The 16,650-nt window shown below is 42.2% G+C and overlaps 1 protein-coding gene across 1 annotated transcript in view; it reads right to left on the reverse strand.

Annotated features, from left to right (window-relative positions):
* Positions 1 to 16,650, reverse strand: part of ABCB5 (ATP binding cassette subfamily B member 5) — an 86,049-nt gene that overhangs the window by 22,845 nt on the left and 46,554 nt on the right. Inside the window, exons 3-13 of the mRNA XM_072854164.1 lie at positions 15,000 to 15,094; positions 13,849 to 13,936; positions 13,677 to 13,725; positions 12,442 to 12,595; positions 11,920 to 11,986; positions 11,495 to 11,686; positions 10,162 to 10,333; positions 9,024 to 9,148; positions 3,350 to 3,524; positions 2,269 to 2,382; positions 1,278 to 1,388 (exon numbers count right to left, since the gene is read on the reverse strand). Of these exons, the coding sequence (XP_072710265.1) occupies positions 1,278 to 1,388; positions 2,269 to 2,382; positions 3,350 to 3,524; positions 9,024 to 9,148; positions 10,162 to 10,333; positions 11,495 to 11,686; positions 11,920 to 11,986; positions 12,442 to 12,595; positions 13,677 to 13,725; positions 13,849 to 13,936; positions 15,000 to 15,048 (1,296 nt within the window). The 5' untranslated portion in view covers positions 15,049 to 15,094. The remainder of the gene's footprint in view (positions 1 to 1,277; positions 1,389 to 2,268; positions 2,383 to 3,349; positions 3,525 to 9,023; positions 9,149 to 10,161; positions 10,334 to 11,494; positions 11,687 to 11,919; positions 11,987 to 12,441; positions 12,596 to 13,676; positions 13,726 to 13,848; positions 13,937 to 14,999; positions 15,095 to 16,650) is intronic.

Raw genomic sequence — 16,650 nt, forward strand, 5'->3', positions numbered from 1 at the left:
CCTGGAGAGGGGAGATTACACTGTGTTGCATCAATTGCTTGAGAGACTGTAGACAACTTCTACACATCTTTGCTGATTCCTTTTGGCTCTATTAAATAACATTGATACTCGTAGTAGGGAGAGCTGCTGACTCAGTGGGTTTGGGAAGGACAACAAAATATTTCTTATTTCCCTCCCGTTTGGCGTGCAGACCCATAACATAGCTCATCGGCCTGAATAGCATTTTTAGGAAGAAGGATGAAGTGTCTGCTCTGTCACTTCTGATTTCTGATCCAAGAGTGAAAGAAGATGCATTACACTGACTTCAGTTAGGCAGAAAGCCTAGCTCTGGGTCTGTCCTTCAGCAGCCCCAGTGTCCTGGAATCAGATTTGATGCACCATGGGACAGATCTCAGCTGGCTGAGGTGCAAAGAGCTATCTGAAAAAATAGCCACAGTGTATGAACTTCTCCATTCTCACCCTTAATTGGCATGTCCAGCTTTTAACTGTTGACATTTGAAATCTCTCTTTCTACCTTTTTCTTCATCAAGTAACAGCAGCAGCAAATCCCTTTTCCTTTCACCTTTGTAAGTGCCTTCAAAAGATTATAAACTGTTGAATATGGTAGAGAGGTCAAACCAACTGTATCACCACAAAAGCAGATCACCATCACGTGACGTACATAGCACTGCGCAACACAGTTACTAAGGGAAGTGCACCTGGCAAAGAATAGGGACATCTGTTTATTGAACAGCAGTTTTAACATCTGCCCAAAATAACAACTCAAAATAAACTTCCAAATTTATATTTAGGATGATACGTTTCAATCCATTTGATGGCATAATTGTTGTAAAGCCTATCTCACAGTCACTTTTCACATGGGATATCACAGCAACTCAGAACAACCAAGGGACTGGAAAGAGCAACTTCCTGGGTTAACTGTGTAACGTCTGGAAGTTTTAATGACAGATCTTGAAAAATCTTATTTGGTTTATCAGAGCTCTTGTTCACAGAAATTCAGACTAGAAGCAACACATTCTTCTTAGCTTTGTCCAACACATGAGAATGGTGAGCAGGTAGCCAGTGGCAATAGAGCTAGAGCTTTGTCTTTGGACATCATTTTTTTTCCAGTAGTACACAATCTCCCAAGATAGGAATGCATTTTGCATTCAACAACAACAAGATTAGAGAAATAATATTTCAACAGAGAAATAATATCAACAACAACAAGATTAGAGAAATACAGACACAGGCTGCAGAATCTCAGTACAGTAGAATAATCCAAAATGAACACTTACTTTAACATCAGGTCTGGATGGGTAATTGAAATGGATGTTTCTGAATTCAATTTCTCCTATGAGCTTGTCTGGTTTGTAGCCTTCCTTAGAACTGCTATCTATGAGCCGTTTCTGGAAAGAAGTTTTTAAAATATATTGCTGGTTATTACACTTTTGGAACTGCTATTTCAGCTGAATACATTGTTCTCTCCTTTACTTTCTTAGCTCCTGGTTTACACTGCAGCACACCATTGCAGAGCTGCTGCATATTACTCGCAGGATGCTGAATGCAGGGGAACATTTAACTGTGAATTCTACTTTGACAAATATAGCACATTTTCAAATGCAACAAAATCCAGAGCAGAACATCTTTAATTGCAGAACTTAACTGTACTATCTTGCAACCAAAACATGGGCCTCAGTTATCCATATAGGAGGGTTTTATACTTATATCAAGAAGAACCATGTAGCCATTTCTGTATGAACTTTCTAGTCCTACTTGTTTAAAATATTTTATATACACAGATATCCAATTGCTGCATAACACAGCAAGATCAAGATAATAACAATGTGGAAACCCTTTTTCATAGCAACATCAGCACTGTAGCTTTATGTTATTATAGCTTTCAATAGCACTATTAATCCCCTTTCCACCTACTCCCCCCCCCAAAAAAAAGCCAGCTCAGCTGAAATTGTGCATACATGCATTTTTAAAAAATAGCATAGTGCCTTACTACTTTCCCTCTGCAGTTGCAAGTCTAATTTTAGAGAAAGACCTCATCCATAAATCTCAGATATTCATGCCAGCTTTCCCAACATTCATTGTAACAAATAAAGAGACAGTTTTCTTGATATGAACAGAAATATTATGGGTTTCAGTGGCAGGCATCTATGGAGTTTATGGTTTAAGGACTTTTGAGTGCTTTTGTTATGTCTCTCAAGAAAAAAAAATAGGAACAAGGGAAAAAAAATAAGTCTGGTTGAAAATCTTCTTTTCTACTTAGATACTTACCTTATTGATAATCCGATATACTTCATAGGCAGCCCCACGTGCATTAGCCACACTCTCCAGGTTGGGAGCCGCCTGGCCCAGGGAGAAGGCTCCAATGAGCACAGAGAAGAACACCTGTGGGAGATGGAGGGAAGCATCACAGTTAACAGTGATTACAGAGCCACCAGTGCCCGTGTCTTTCTAGTGCATCCTTTCCAGGAGAATTAAATACAGAAGTGAAAGGAGCATACCACAGTAACTCCTGTCTACTCCCCATTTGCCTGGGGTGAATGGTAACTACTGACACATGCTTTTGTGGCATGAATGGCTTTTCTTTTTGATGCTTTTGCATTTTCTATCTTCTACAAATAGAACAAATAACTTTCTCTGTTGCTTTCCAGATGTTCCCAAAGTTAAGAGGCTTGCAAAACTCAGTCCAGAGTTTCTTAACTGAAATCTCACTGTGGGATCCAACACACAATTAGCTTGACATGCTGTGAAGAACCATACTGAGGAGTCAGGACATCAGAAGTCACTTGAGTGTGGAAGTTAAGCACGTAGCCAAACTTTTGACGGCAAGGAGATAGTGAAATATCCTTAATACCAACTTAGACATATTGGTAATGTACAGTAAAACCTTGCAAGTAAACAACAACAAAATGCAGAGAAGACATTGTGGCTAAATGAGATCTTGAGGACTTCCAGTACATATTCAGCACACGAGTGGGATTCATTAATCCTAGTGGCTAGCTAGAATTTTGCTGGCAGTCCAAGTTACTTGTCTTTGCTCCCTGACCTCCAGCTCTGGATTGTTCATCCTGCCCTACAATAGGATCCAAGACAAGTGAGGAAAGTAACCTTCTGCAGATACTTTTGCCTCTGGGTTGATTAGAGTGGCAATTTAAAGTGCCCTGTTCAAACTTGTTATATCATAAGCTAGGTAAGATAAATGCCTTCCTTTCAGTTGTTTTATATCAAATGAGTCTCTAACAGCTAATTTAGCAAGCACAGGGCAGAAAATAGAGATAATTCTATACACCACTTACATAACTATTTTATTGAAATTACAGAGAAATTTTCAAAGCTGCATTGCTGTACTTACAATTAACACACGGCCAATGTCATAATTTTCCTCCTCAGCAGTGAGCTTGGTTCCATACCAAAATGCAAGTGCATAGGATCCAAAGATAAGAAATTCTGAAACACCTAGAGATATGTTGGTGGTAATGGATTTTTTCACTCCAACACTTCTAGCCATCTCTAAGTTAGCATCATATCTGGAAGTGGATAAAGAAACCATTAATTTGACAGGTACCACATGTCATTCTGATTGATATTTCCCAGTGCCCTGTTTTAATTAAAAGTTTTTTTGCCATAAAAACAATTAAAGTCTCACAAAGAGAATACAGATTTTTTTGACAGAGGACTAGCAGGGATATAATTCCTTTGAATAAATCTGCTCTGACATAAGCTGACAACATTCTTATACTGCTATGGAAGACATATTTAGAAAACAATTGAGTAGCATGTCTTCCATCATGATAACAAAGTCAAGATACCTCTCCTGAGCCATTTTTTTGCATTAGTCCTGAAAGAATCATAGAATCATAGAATCATTTAGGTTGGAAAAGACCTTTAAGATCATCAAGTCCAACCATTAACCTAGCACTGCCAAGTCCACCACTAAACCATGTCCCTAAGCACCACATCTACGCATCTTTTAAATATCTCCAGGGATGGTGACTCAACCACTTCCCTGGGCAGCCTCTTCCAATGCCTGACAACCCTTTCCATGAAGAAATTTTTCCTAATATCCAATCTAAACCTCCCCTGGCGCAACCTGAGCCCATTTCCTCTTGTCCTGTTGCTTGTTACTTGGGAGAAGAGACCAACAGCCACCTCACTACAACCTCCTTTCAGGTAGTTGTAGAGAGCAATAAGGTCTCCCCTCAGCCTCCTTTTCTCCAGGCTAAATAACCCCAGTTCCCTCAGCCGCTCCTCATAAGACTTGTGCTCTAGACCCTTCACCAGCTTCGTTGCCCTTCTCTGGACATGCTCCAGCACCTCCATGTCTCTCTCGTAGTGAGGGGCCCAAAACTGAACACAGGATTCGAGGTGCAGCCTCACCAGTGCTGAGTACAGGGGGATGATCACTTCCCTAGTCCTGCTGGCCATGCTGTTTCTGATACAAGCCAGGATGCTGTTGGCCTTCTTGGCCACCTGGGCACACTTCCAGCTCATATTCAGCCAGCTATCAACCAACACCCCCAGGTCCTTTTCCGCTGGGCAGCTTTCCAGCCACAATTCCCCAAGCCTGTAGTGTTGCATGGGGTTGTTGTGGCCCAAGTGCAGGACCTTGCACTTAGCCTTGTTGAACCCCATACAATTGGCCTCGGTCCATCGATCCAGCCTGTCCAGGTCCTTCTGTAAAGCCTTCCTACCCTCAAGCAGATCAACACTCCCCCCAGCTTGGTGTCGTCTGCAAACTTACTGAGGGTGCACTCGATCCCCTTGTCCAGATCATTGATAAAGATATTAAACAGAAATGGCCCCCATACATGACTGGCCACCAAATGGATTTAACGCCATTCACCACAACTCTTTGGGCCTGGCCATCCAGCCAGCGTATGCCCGTCCAAGCCATGAGCAGCCAGTTTCTCCAGCAGAACACTGTGGGAAACGGTGTCAAAGGCTTTACTAAAGTCTAGGTAGACAACATCCACAGCCTCTCCCTCATCCACTAAGCGGGTCACCTTGTCACAGAAGGAGATCAGGTTGGTCAAGCAGGACCTGCCTTTCATAAACCCATGCTGACTGGGCCTGATCACCTGGTTGTCCTGTACGTGCCGCGTGATGGCACTCAAGATGATCTGCTCCATAACCTTCCCCGGTACCGAGGTCAGGCTGACAGGCCTGTAGTTCCCCGGATCCTCCTTCCAGCCCTACTTGTAGATGGGCGTCACATTTGCTAACCTCTAGTCAATTGGGACCTCCCCAGTTAGCCAGGACTGCTGATAAAGGATTGAAAGTGGCTCGGTGAGCGCTTCCGCCAGCTCCCTCAGTACCCTTGGGTGGATCCCATCCGGCCCCATAGACTTGTGTGTGTCTAAGTGGTGTAGCAGGTTGCTAACCATTTCCCCTTGGATTATGGGGGCTTCGTTCTGCTCCCTGTCCCTGTCTTCCAGCTCAGGAGGCTGGGTACCCCAAGAACAACTGGTCTTACTATTAAAGACTGAGGCAAAGAAGGCATTAAGTACTTCAGCCTTTTCTTCATCCTTTGTCACTATGTTTCCACCCACATCCAATAAAAGATGGAGATTCTCCTTAGCTCTTCTTTTGTTGCTAATGTATTTATAGAAACATTTTTTATTGTCTTTTACGGCAGTAGCCAGATTAAGTTCTAGCTGGGCTTTGGCCCTCCTAATTTTCTCCCTGCATAACCTCACGACATCCCTGTAGTCCTCCTGAGTTGCCTGCCCCTTCTTCCAAAGGTCATAAACTCTCCTTTTTTTCCTGAGTTCCAGCCAAAGCCCTCTGTTCAGCCAGGCTGGTCTTCTTCCCTGCCAGCTCCTAGTTCAGCACATGGGGATGGCCTGCTCCTGCACCTTTGAGATTTCCTTCTTGAAGAATGCCCAGCCTTCCTGGACTCCTTTGCACTTCAGGACTGCCTCCCAAGGGACTCTGTCAACCAGTCTCCTAAACAGGCCAAAGTCTGCCCTCCGGAAGTCCAAGGTAGCAGTTCTGCTGACTCCCCTCCTTACTTCTCCAAGAATCAAAAACTCTATCATTTTGTGATCGCTATGCCCAAGACAGCCTCCAGGCGTCACATCACCCACAACTCCTTCTCTATTCACAAACACCAGGTCCAGCAGGGCGTCTTCCCTCGTCGTCTCACTCACCAGCTGTGTCAGGAAGTTATCTGCCACACACTCCAGGAACCTCCTAGACTGTTTCCTCTCTGCTGTATTGTATCTCCAGCAGACATCTGGTAAGTTGAAGTCCCCCACGAGAACAATGGCTAGCAATTGTGAGACTTCTCCCAGCTGCTTATAGAATATTTCACCTGCCTCTCCATCCTGGTTGGGTGGTCCATAACAGACTCCCACCATGATATCTGCCTGGCTGGCCTTCCCCCTGATGCATACCCGTAAACACTCAACCCTATCGTCACCATCATTAAGCTCTAGACAATCAAAACACTCCCTAACATACAGGGCTACCCCACTACCCCTCCTGCCTTGCCAATCCCTTCTGAAGAGTTTATAGCCATCCATTGCAGCACTCCAGTTTTGCAAGCCATCCCACCGTGTTTCCGTGATGGCAACTATATCATAGTTTTCCTGCTGCACAATGGCTTCCAGCTCCTCCTGTTTGTTGCCCATGCTGCATGCGTTGGTGCAGATGCACTTCAGTTGGGCTATTGATCCTGCCACCTTTTTGGGGGGAAGCCCTAATTCCTGTGTGGCCATTCTCAGGCGCTTCCATGGTTTCTAACACATCCATAACCTTGTGTCTTTGCTGCCGCATGGACCTCCATCCCCTACCTCCACTGAGATGGCAGACCGAGGGACCTCACTAGCACACTGTCCCTCAAACATTGTCCTGCCACCCCCAGGCTTATCTCTAGTGAGCCTGGTTTTATCCCTTCCCCCCTTCAAACCTAGTTTAAAGGTCTTTCAATGAGCCCTGCTAACTCCTGTGCAAACAAGGAAGGAAACCTTGAAAAAAGTCTTATCAACGTTACCTATCAAAGGTAAGGTTTAGTCTCCCACATTTAAAAAAAGCAAAACTAAAAAACAAAACAAAACAAAAACCCAGGCACTGTGGATGAAGGCAGGTAAATGAATAATAGCCAGAGCTCCCTGTGATGCCAGAGTTGTTATCTTATTGGCCATTCTGTGAAGACAGAAATCTTTCCTTTAGGTTAGTTTACTGATTTATATGGCAATATAGCATCCAAGTGGACACAGAAAACCAGTATAAAGACTGACAAATTCCATGTGAGAATTATTTCTTCTAAGGATAGTTCATATTCATTCGTCTATAGTTTCCAGCTAATAGCTTTCACTTACTCAAGCTCATTATGGAAAGTATAGCCTAGGAATAGTGTATCTTTCTACTTGTCGGTAACATGCTCAGCAGCTTACATTTTTTGCCTAATACATATTTTCTATGCAAAACACTCCCATAGTAGGAAGACATGAAATTCAGTCAGCTGGGAAGGAATCTTAAAACAATGTGCATTAATTTTGTTCATGTAAATTGCTCACATGCTACCAATGCTGTATTTGTTACTCAAATATATTTAAATCTTTTGGCTTCATTGTATTCTTAAAACCAAGCCCTACCTTTGAGTCGGCAGCATCATAGTTCCTCCAGGGAAATGAGAACTGGATTTAAGCAATGTATGCGTGACCACTTGACTACAGAGGAAGAGCCAAGCCACTGCCAGAAACAGCAGATAACTGGAGGTCCCTTGCAAGTGTAAACATTTATGGTCAGTGAAGTGAAAGGTTGCTTTTCCTAACTCTGAGGCCATCGTTCAAGAGCTGTGTAGGAGTCACAATCCACGGTTTGCAAAATGCCCGAGTCAGTCCCTGGTAGGAGTTTGCCTGTCCCTAGTAGAAGATGTTCCTAGGAAAACCACCAGTTCTGTGGGTTTTTTACATTAAATGGAGGTGCAGCTGTGGAAGAGGCTGATTGGCCAACCATGGAGGAAAGAAAAGGCCTTACTGGTACAGGGTTACCCAGGTATCAGTTATTTTGTCTCTAGGCCTCAAAAAAAAAAGAAGAAAAAGTAGTTTGAAGCAGCTCCTACCATTGGATTTTCAGACACTGGTATTTGCAGGGACCAAGAAGAAGATGGGGAGGAGAGGGGTAACTGATCTAGGCCATCTTAGGGCTTTTTTGCCTTTATTGTGTAAGCAGGAAGGGTCTTAATATAGTTGCAACTTAAGGACAAATCCCTGTAAGCAGAATACTGTGCTGTAAGATAGTCAGAGCTCCACCCATGGAAGCAAACAAATGCAGGAACAGGCTGTAGGACCTCGTGCTAGGGCTAGCATCACCTTAGAAATTTTGCACAAGACCAGGGTAAACATAAGAGTCGAAAAACATAGAGGAGATTCATGGGTCATATGGATCAGGTCTTCTGGTTTGCCTTTCCCAACTGCGTGGTATTGGTGATGCCTTGTATTTGTATACTGTATTTGTATTTGTATTATTGTTTATGATATGTGAATAAATTTGTGGTCAGCCATATCCACCTCACCATTTACATGTGACTAGGGCCAACACTGGATTAGGTCAACTACTAGTGTTATGTGCAAATCATTAAAGTAATAAAAGCCAGTGATGCAATTATACTTAAGGCTGTTATCCAGTGAAGCTTAAATATAAGCTCATTCATCAAAGATCAGAACAGCAGTGCACATGTTCTAGAAGTTAAGCAATTAATCACATGCTTTGCTGCATTTGACTATTAGGCAAAGATAACCTTCTCACCACTTTGACTTTAAATTCAACTCCAGATCTCAATCAGAGGAGAAATTTGAGTCTATGCTGCAGTGATAACACAAAATAGCCTGTATTCACTGACTAGGTCTATTTCCACATCTTTATTTTCAGGTGAGCTGTCCATTTACAGAAGGATAAAATGACACTAAGGAGAATCCCATTCCCTTACCCCTCCAAAAAAAACCCACAAACCACAGACCCAACCCACAGCCAGACTCCTTTTCCATATTTTAAATATAATTATTATTTCAAAAACTTACTTTGCTAATGCCTTCTGCTGTCCATTGAAAGCCATAACGGTCCTGATTGCTGTCAAAATTTCTTCTGCCACAGCTCCTGCTTTGGCATAAGCAGACAGCTCTTTAGCAGTAAGGGATGCCAGGAGCTGGAAAGTTGAAAAACAGATGTTATTGCAGCCTACTGAAAGGGTATGCACGCTGTACCGGTGAAAGAGAATGATCAATGTTCAAGGCACAAGACGAGGTTTGGGAAAGGGGCTCAACTCCTCTCTGTGCCCTGAATTTCCCCAAATCCAGCTCATTCTCTCATTGCATCCTCATTACAGTGAAAGACTACACGAGCATCAGATGAGCTTCATGACTGACACACTTTCCTCCCAAGTTGAGGACAGCCTATGAGCCACACTATGCGCGTGGGGTCAGGGAGGCGTGCCGTAGCTGCTCTGACGGGTGTCTCAGGTGTTCAGAAGCTAGAGCAAGAGTAGACATTGAAGTAAGCAAGGTAGTCACATTACAGCTTATTCTGCTCTTCTTCCTAGCTTATTTGAAATGCTTGCAGTACAAAAACCCCCTTAGTATTATGTGTAAGTAACCACTCAGGAATACAAGCAGTACCCATTAATGTGGCTACAACAGATCACAAAGGGAAAATGTTTTCCTATCTGAAAGGAAAACTTCTCCAGATATTTCACTAATTTTTATCACTCCAGTCTATGGCATCTGTACATACGTCCTAGTGTCTACTCTGTACACAGCATGAAACTTGGTAAATTATTTGCAAGAGATGTGGTATTGTATATGTGCAGATGGAAAGAGCTTGACATGCACTTGTGTTAAGAGGGAAGAGTAAGGGTCACAGGTGTGTGCCCAGGCTTCCCCAGAGGAAATCGCTGTGCAAGGAAGATGCTCGGATGCAGATTACCCTCCTGCCACATGGCACGAGGACAGAGTATGTGGACAGAGGAATATGACTTACAAGTATGTGCTTGGGAACCCGGAGAAAAGCTACAGGAGGAGCGGAAATCATTAAAGTAAGCACGGGGCCAACCTCCCAACTTAGAAACCACACTAGTTTTCTCCCATTCTCTCCCCCTTTCCTGTGCATAAGAGTTGTAATGTTTTTCTGGTTTGCTTTGTTTATTAATCTCCACACACTTACAGTTGACCAAACTGCTGCTGATGCAGCAAGCAGAGGGCTGACTGACAAAATCACCAGTGTCAGCTTCCACCCGTGGATGAATCCTATAATAATCCCTGCCAGAAATGTGGCAAAAAACTGTACAAATATACAGATCTTGTCTCCGATGCCTTCGTGGATGGTGTTGATGTCACTTTAAATAATAATAATAATAATAAAAAAGATTTGTTAGGTTTGAATGCCTTTCATTGTAACTCCCTCCCCCTCCATTTCATGCTGTGTGGCCTAATGTCAGAAGCTTTGCCATTTCCTAACTGGCACAGTGAAATTTCTAACCACAGCTACTGAACGGTACCATTAGTCTCTTGTGTGGCCAAAACACAGCAGAAACCTCCTATTTTTTAGGACTCATTTTCTGTATTTTCCATCATTCTCTGCTGTTTCTATGCCCCGTCACTAGGTCACGAATGACCTAGTTTCCTTATCCAGAATCCAAATGGAGCAATACAACTAAACAGCCTCCTCACCTCCTGTGACCATCTCCAAATGACTCCTTCCGCTCAGCTCTCTGAACCATTTTATGTTCTTAATTTTGGCTACAGACTCAGATCAAGGGTTATCTCCATTCTATCAGAAAAAAACACTACTTGGAAGAACCTCTGTTTTTCATACAAATTTCCTTCCACATTTTCTCTTCCCAGCACATACAGATGTGAGAGCTGAGAGGGGTTTCCTTTAAGCTTCTCTTACACCTTTCAGGACACAGCTCTGTCCAAAGCTACCTTAAATTCCAGGAAAAAAAAAAATAAATAAAAAATCTGTGTTCATGCATTTAGTCCCATTGCATCTTGGGGCATACAGTCCTCATCCCTAAATCTATTTAAGTCTATGGAAAAGCTCCAAAGACTTTAACTGACTGGACAGAGTCCAGCCTGAGATCTGGCTGGATGTAAATGCAAGCTCATTTCCATTCAATAAAGTGTCACAGCTTTCAGTGTTTGTAAACTAGCTGGAGACAGCAGAGCTGTTTATCTAGTACTGTCTGTCACATACTTCATGGACATTACAAAGCCAATGTCAGGCATTTCACAGCAAAACCCCTTCCAATGCATATATCACAGAAACTGCACAAATGAAGCTGAAAAGGATAATTAATTTCTCCCTCAGAGCTGTAATATTTGACACGGTAGGTTTGGGTTTGGTTGGTTGGGGGTTATTTTGGTGTGGTGTTTTTTGTTGTTGTTGTTGTTAGTTTTTTTTTTTAAACTCTCTATGGGCTATTCTACAGAGGATAAATGGCAGTTTTCTTTTAGACATCATACTTAGTGGGGTCAAAAATGAACAGAGCCCTCACTCTGTCAGTCTGGTGTTCAGTGTTCCTATCTGGGTAGTATCAAACCAAGCCATCTCCTGATGGAGCACTGCAAAAAAGAACTTCTGTCGGATCCTTGCTGTCTGCCTCGTAGCAGCAATCAAAAACGTCCACACTTGGATGGTGCTCAGGATCAACACAGCACAGCCAATTCCCACGTAGTAGTAAGCAAACCTGTGATAAGGGAACAAAAGGCCATATGACCCACTGTATCTTGTGAGCGAAGTCAGACACACAAAGCAACAGTTAGTCTTCATTTACCCCATCAAAGTAAATACTGAAGCCTGTGATACATTATTGGGAAGCCTTCTTGAGAAGGCAAACATTTGGCTTCTGCTCAAAGGGATAACACAGTAAAAGAAAATCCCTGAATACTCTGTTAACAAAATAACTACAAAGACTCTTACTTTGTCATTTCAGCTTCTATATCTATGCCTGGAATTGATGAACAGCTGGAAGTATTTACTGAAGTATCTGTGTGGGGGGGAAAAAAGTAGTAATATTCATGAAAGTATTATATGTGGAAGATAAGTCATGGCAATCTAGGGTCACCAGTTGTTGAATGTTTTGTATTTTGCAAGTGGGGTTTTGCAAAATACAAAATCATTTGGCAAATACACATTTATTTTTTCTGAACTTCTAGTAATTACAGTGCCTGATAACTGATGATAGAGAAGATGGTCATGCTCCTTACTATCTCACCAAAGTTGAAGATCATTCATAAAGAGCACAGCCAATGCATTGCTTTTGTCCTGTTCAAGCCATTAAAGATTGATTAAAACAATTGGGTACTTTGCAGCAGGATGAATTTTCCTCATTATATACTTGTTCAGATGAGCACCAGTTCATAGTCTGGGGAAAAAAAAAAATCTTAGCTCCTGTAGCAAAACATAACTGTTATGTAGAGAATTCTAATTTTAACTTTTTACCTTCTGACATGTTTGATTTCACACCGCTTAGCACAAAGCTGTTTGTCATATCTCCAAAGACAATGATCATAAGCGGCAATCCAGTACCATTTGCAACAGCTGCAATCAAACCAACTACCATCAAAAGGACATCCACCCAATCAGCATAGCGAAACTATGTGAGCATTAAAAAAAAAAAAAGAAAAAAAAAAAAAAGAGTGAAGTTATGCCTGACAGTTCACGTATTTGTTACAGTACAGCAGACTTACAGAACATGCTTTGTTTCTACCTACATATTATAAGTAGCAACAACACTCCAACTGAAGGTATACTCAAAACATAAGGATTTTGTAATAGGTCCCATACATCTTTAAATCAGTATTCAGGAAGGCTGCTAAGGGAATATTGGCAGGACACATGGTTCTTCCCCAACTCAGCAGGAAAAAAACCCGAAGTGTATGTCCTACATGTTTCTAAGTGATGATCTTCTCTGTACAATATATTGCATTTTGTGTTCCAGTAAGTTACATATTTACTAAGATAATGCCTTTGAAATGTAAACAAGAGTGAGTTATTGACCAGCACCTGGCTTATATCAACCAGTAGAAAATGTTTGCAGCAGAGATTGTATCTTAAGGCTTGTCTACCCTTGAATGTTTGTTTGGTTTAAAGAAGGATGTGAATTTAAACTGCTGTAGCTATTCTGGATGTGGTTAATCTGAAATCAGAACATTTTATTCCTGAGTGTCCTAACCCTCTTCCAAAGTGTAAATGGACATGGAATAAACCAGAGAAGAATAAAACTTCTCTTGTTCCAGAAAAAGCAAGTCCACGTGTAAGAGTTATTTGGGAATAGCTGTTGTACGGAAAACTGACACAAAACCATGCCACCGGTTCTCTCAGAGAGCAGATCCCTCAGACGTCAAACACAGGATAAATCCTTTATAAATAGAGCCAAGGCAAGGGCCTGTGCAGTATGTATGTATGTCCTAGATCAGCCTCAGCAGGGGTGAGCTTCACCCTCCAACAGCACTAAGGTTGAACTGCTGTCAGTGCTAGCAATACACTGAAGGAGGAATCTGACCTAACAGGGCAAATTTTAAAGAGGGAATCTGACCTAAAAGGCCAAATTTTAATCAAAGGTCTCAGGCTTCTTCTCTGGTTTTTGATTACCTATTAATTGCAATTCATAAAGAACTCAACATGAAAAATAAAGAAAATAAAATATAAAGCAGACCATCAAACTGGACACTAACCAATTCAAAAATGCCAACCACCTGTTTCTCTGCCTTCTCATTTTCCTTCCTAGAGGAAAATACAAAAGACTAATTAAGATGAGTTTTTTTCTAGCAAAGCCATATTAAACTCTACCCCCGCCATACACCCAGTACACCAGCAGCAAATGTGTTAAGTTCAAAGAATACCTACTTTTTTTTCTTGGGCTTTAACTGGTCATTTTGTTCAAGATTTTCATCATGTTGGAAAGACGGGTTGTCATATCCCTTGCTTGCAGATTCTGTGAAACAAAAAGCAGACTTTTTTTTTAAACATAATAACCCATCTTTTGTACCAGTTTCTTGCAACTTTCCCTGCTGATTCTTTTGCATTTAAAGCTTAAAGTGTAGTTTTTCTTATGTTCTTGGAACAGCCTGGTGAATTTTTCTTGAAACTTCCTTTTTCTTCAATTAATCTCCTGTACTCCAGAAAAAGGCTTCCAGCTCCATTTCTGGGATGGAAACAAACTTCATTTTTACAATTAAAATATATTTATACAGAAAGGCTATCAAAGACCAAAAGCAAGAATTAATTAATTCTGCAAAGACCTACACAACTGAATGCAAATGAGGAGAAGTCCTACTGAAATAAGTGGAACTGCTTGTAGTGAAGGCTATAATTGCTGTAGGTAACACGGAAGAGATGTGAGTTAACTGAAGAATCTTGTCTTTCCCTGTAATAACCATCTTCATTATTCCTTTGTATTGCAGTAGTTGCCACATGTCCTACTTCCTTTGTGCTAGGAGCTTTAGAAATCTACACGAAAGAGGAATCCTACCCCAGGAAGTTTATGATTCTAAATGCATAAAATGAGATGTAATAAATGGATAAAGAAACTGATGATCAACCATGGTAGGGAGCCAGCTGTGAATCACACAGGGAGAAAAGGGCTCCACACACCAGCCACCCCCCATTTACATTTACCTTAACTTTAACTGCTGACTCACTATGAATAGAATTTTCTGCATACTGTTCTTAATGTCTGTCAATGAAGACTGGTTTGAAGGCAATTTGAAGGCAATAATGTGTTTCCACCTTACTGAGCTTATCTTAAGAGCATTTTCATGCCTAGGCTAGGACCCACCTAAATAGTTTTACCCATGTAAATGAATTTTGTTGAACTTGATGGAATGATTCATGCATAAACATTTTCCAGGTGGTGGCTTTAGTTCACTGGAAACTCGTTGTGTTACCTCCTATAAAACCACTATGGCAATCAGGAAAGACTTATAATGTACCTTTAGATTTGGAGCTGTGGAATATATTCCTCAAACTCACACACGGCTTTCGTGCCTGTGGCTTACCAGCATCAGAGAGGTCCTTTTCTGTGGAATTCACAAAACAGTCCTTCATTGTTCTTTGTTGTGTGCTTATGAGATAAAGTCACATTAATCAAGACCTGCATTAAAAAAAGCAACAAGAACTTTAGAAATAGTAGATATTTAAAGAGTTCACATTAAAATATTTGTGGGTTTTTCCACGACTCGTTACATTTTGGCCTCAACATTGTCCTACTTAAATATAATGACTAAAAAAACCCCCCCGTAACAGCGTGATAAAGAACTACTTTTCGTGAGATATTAAGAACAGTGCCAACTATCACAAGGGAACCTAACTCAGTAGCCTGTTTTGGTAGTCTTTTACGCTAAATCCCTAGATCATTCATATACAAATTATTGTGGATGATCTATGACAGAATAGAGGATTTCCCTCATTATCTTACGTTTGAGTAAAACTTACTGAAGAGTTGTAACACGATCATGATTATAATGACAAAGAGTAAAGATACATGTACGCGTTATGCCATACACCAACTAAGCAAGATTTAGAGGCGGTAAATGACCAATGCTCCAAGTTTCCCTGGGCTTTTCTTCTTGATGTATCACATATAGAGGTTAAAAAACAAGCAAAAAACCACACACGAATTTGATGAAGGCTAAAATAATAATGATAACAAAATGCGTAATCAACCTGACATTAAAAAAAATAATAATTTTTTTAAACATCCTTTTTGCTAGGTTTCTGTCTGTGGTTCTTTCCCTCACGTTATTTCGGCTTACCTTCACAACCCACGCTGTGCCCATACGTTCGGGCCACTACGGCCCCTTACGGCCGGTGCGGCGGGGCGCGGCGCCCCCAGCCCCGCGGCGGCTGCGGCCGCCAGCCCGGCCCGCTGCGCTGCGCTGCGCTGCGGTCCCCGCGGGGCGGTCGCTGCGGTGCGGTCCCTGCGGGGCGGGTCGCCCGCGCCCCGGCCACCGGCTTTATAGCGGCGGACACCGCCCGCCCTCCCGCCCTCGCTGCCTCCCGCCCGCGGCTCGGGTGTCAGGTGAAGGTCGGTGCCGCAGCCGGGCAGCAGGCGCTGCGGACGAGGGGCCCGCAGAGAGATTTCGGTCGGTGATTTCGGCCGGCGGGCTCCTGCCCTCAGCAGCCCCCTCGGAAACAGCCCACAGGTCTGCGGCCCTGCAAGCCGCACGCAGCGAGCCCCTCGGCCCCCTTACCAGAGTATCGCTTTCCGGCTTGAGCCTCGTCATTACTAAAACTAGAAGAATTTTAGTTTGGAAAACTGCTGATAAGCAGAGGTGAGGGGGTATTTGAAGAGGAATCACTCGTCCAGTGAAAAATTCAGGCTTGTGAAAGCTATCTGCAAGGTCATACCAAATTTGGGGAATTGCTTCACTGCGTTGGGTGAATGTCAATGAAGAGTAAAGATATGCTGGTGAATTTGAACTAAGAATTGTTATTACATAATAAGAGTTTTCATTTCCCACTTCTAAATGACATGAAGATCAAAGCTAGCCAAATTTATTATTGTTTTTACAGAAGCTAAGCATCACATTTTGCTCATTTAATTCCCACCTTTTTTCCACAATTTGTGTGGGGTTTTGTTTTTGCAAAAGTATGACTGTTTCTTGGTTTGGGTTAGCTCAGAGGGTGGTTTTTCTTTTTTTTCCTCTG

This window comes from Ciconia boyciana, chromosome 2, assembly GCF_034638445.1.
Source record: "Ciconia boyciana chromosome 2, ASM3463844v1, whole genome shotgun sequence".
Taxonomy (NCBI): Eukaryota; Metazoa; Chordata; class Aves; order Ciconiiformes; family Ciconiidae; genus Ciconia; species Ciconia boyciana.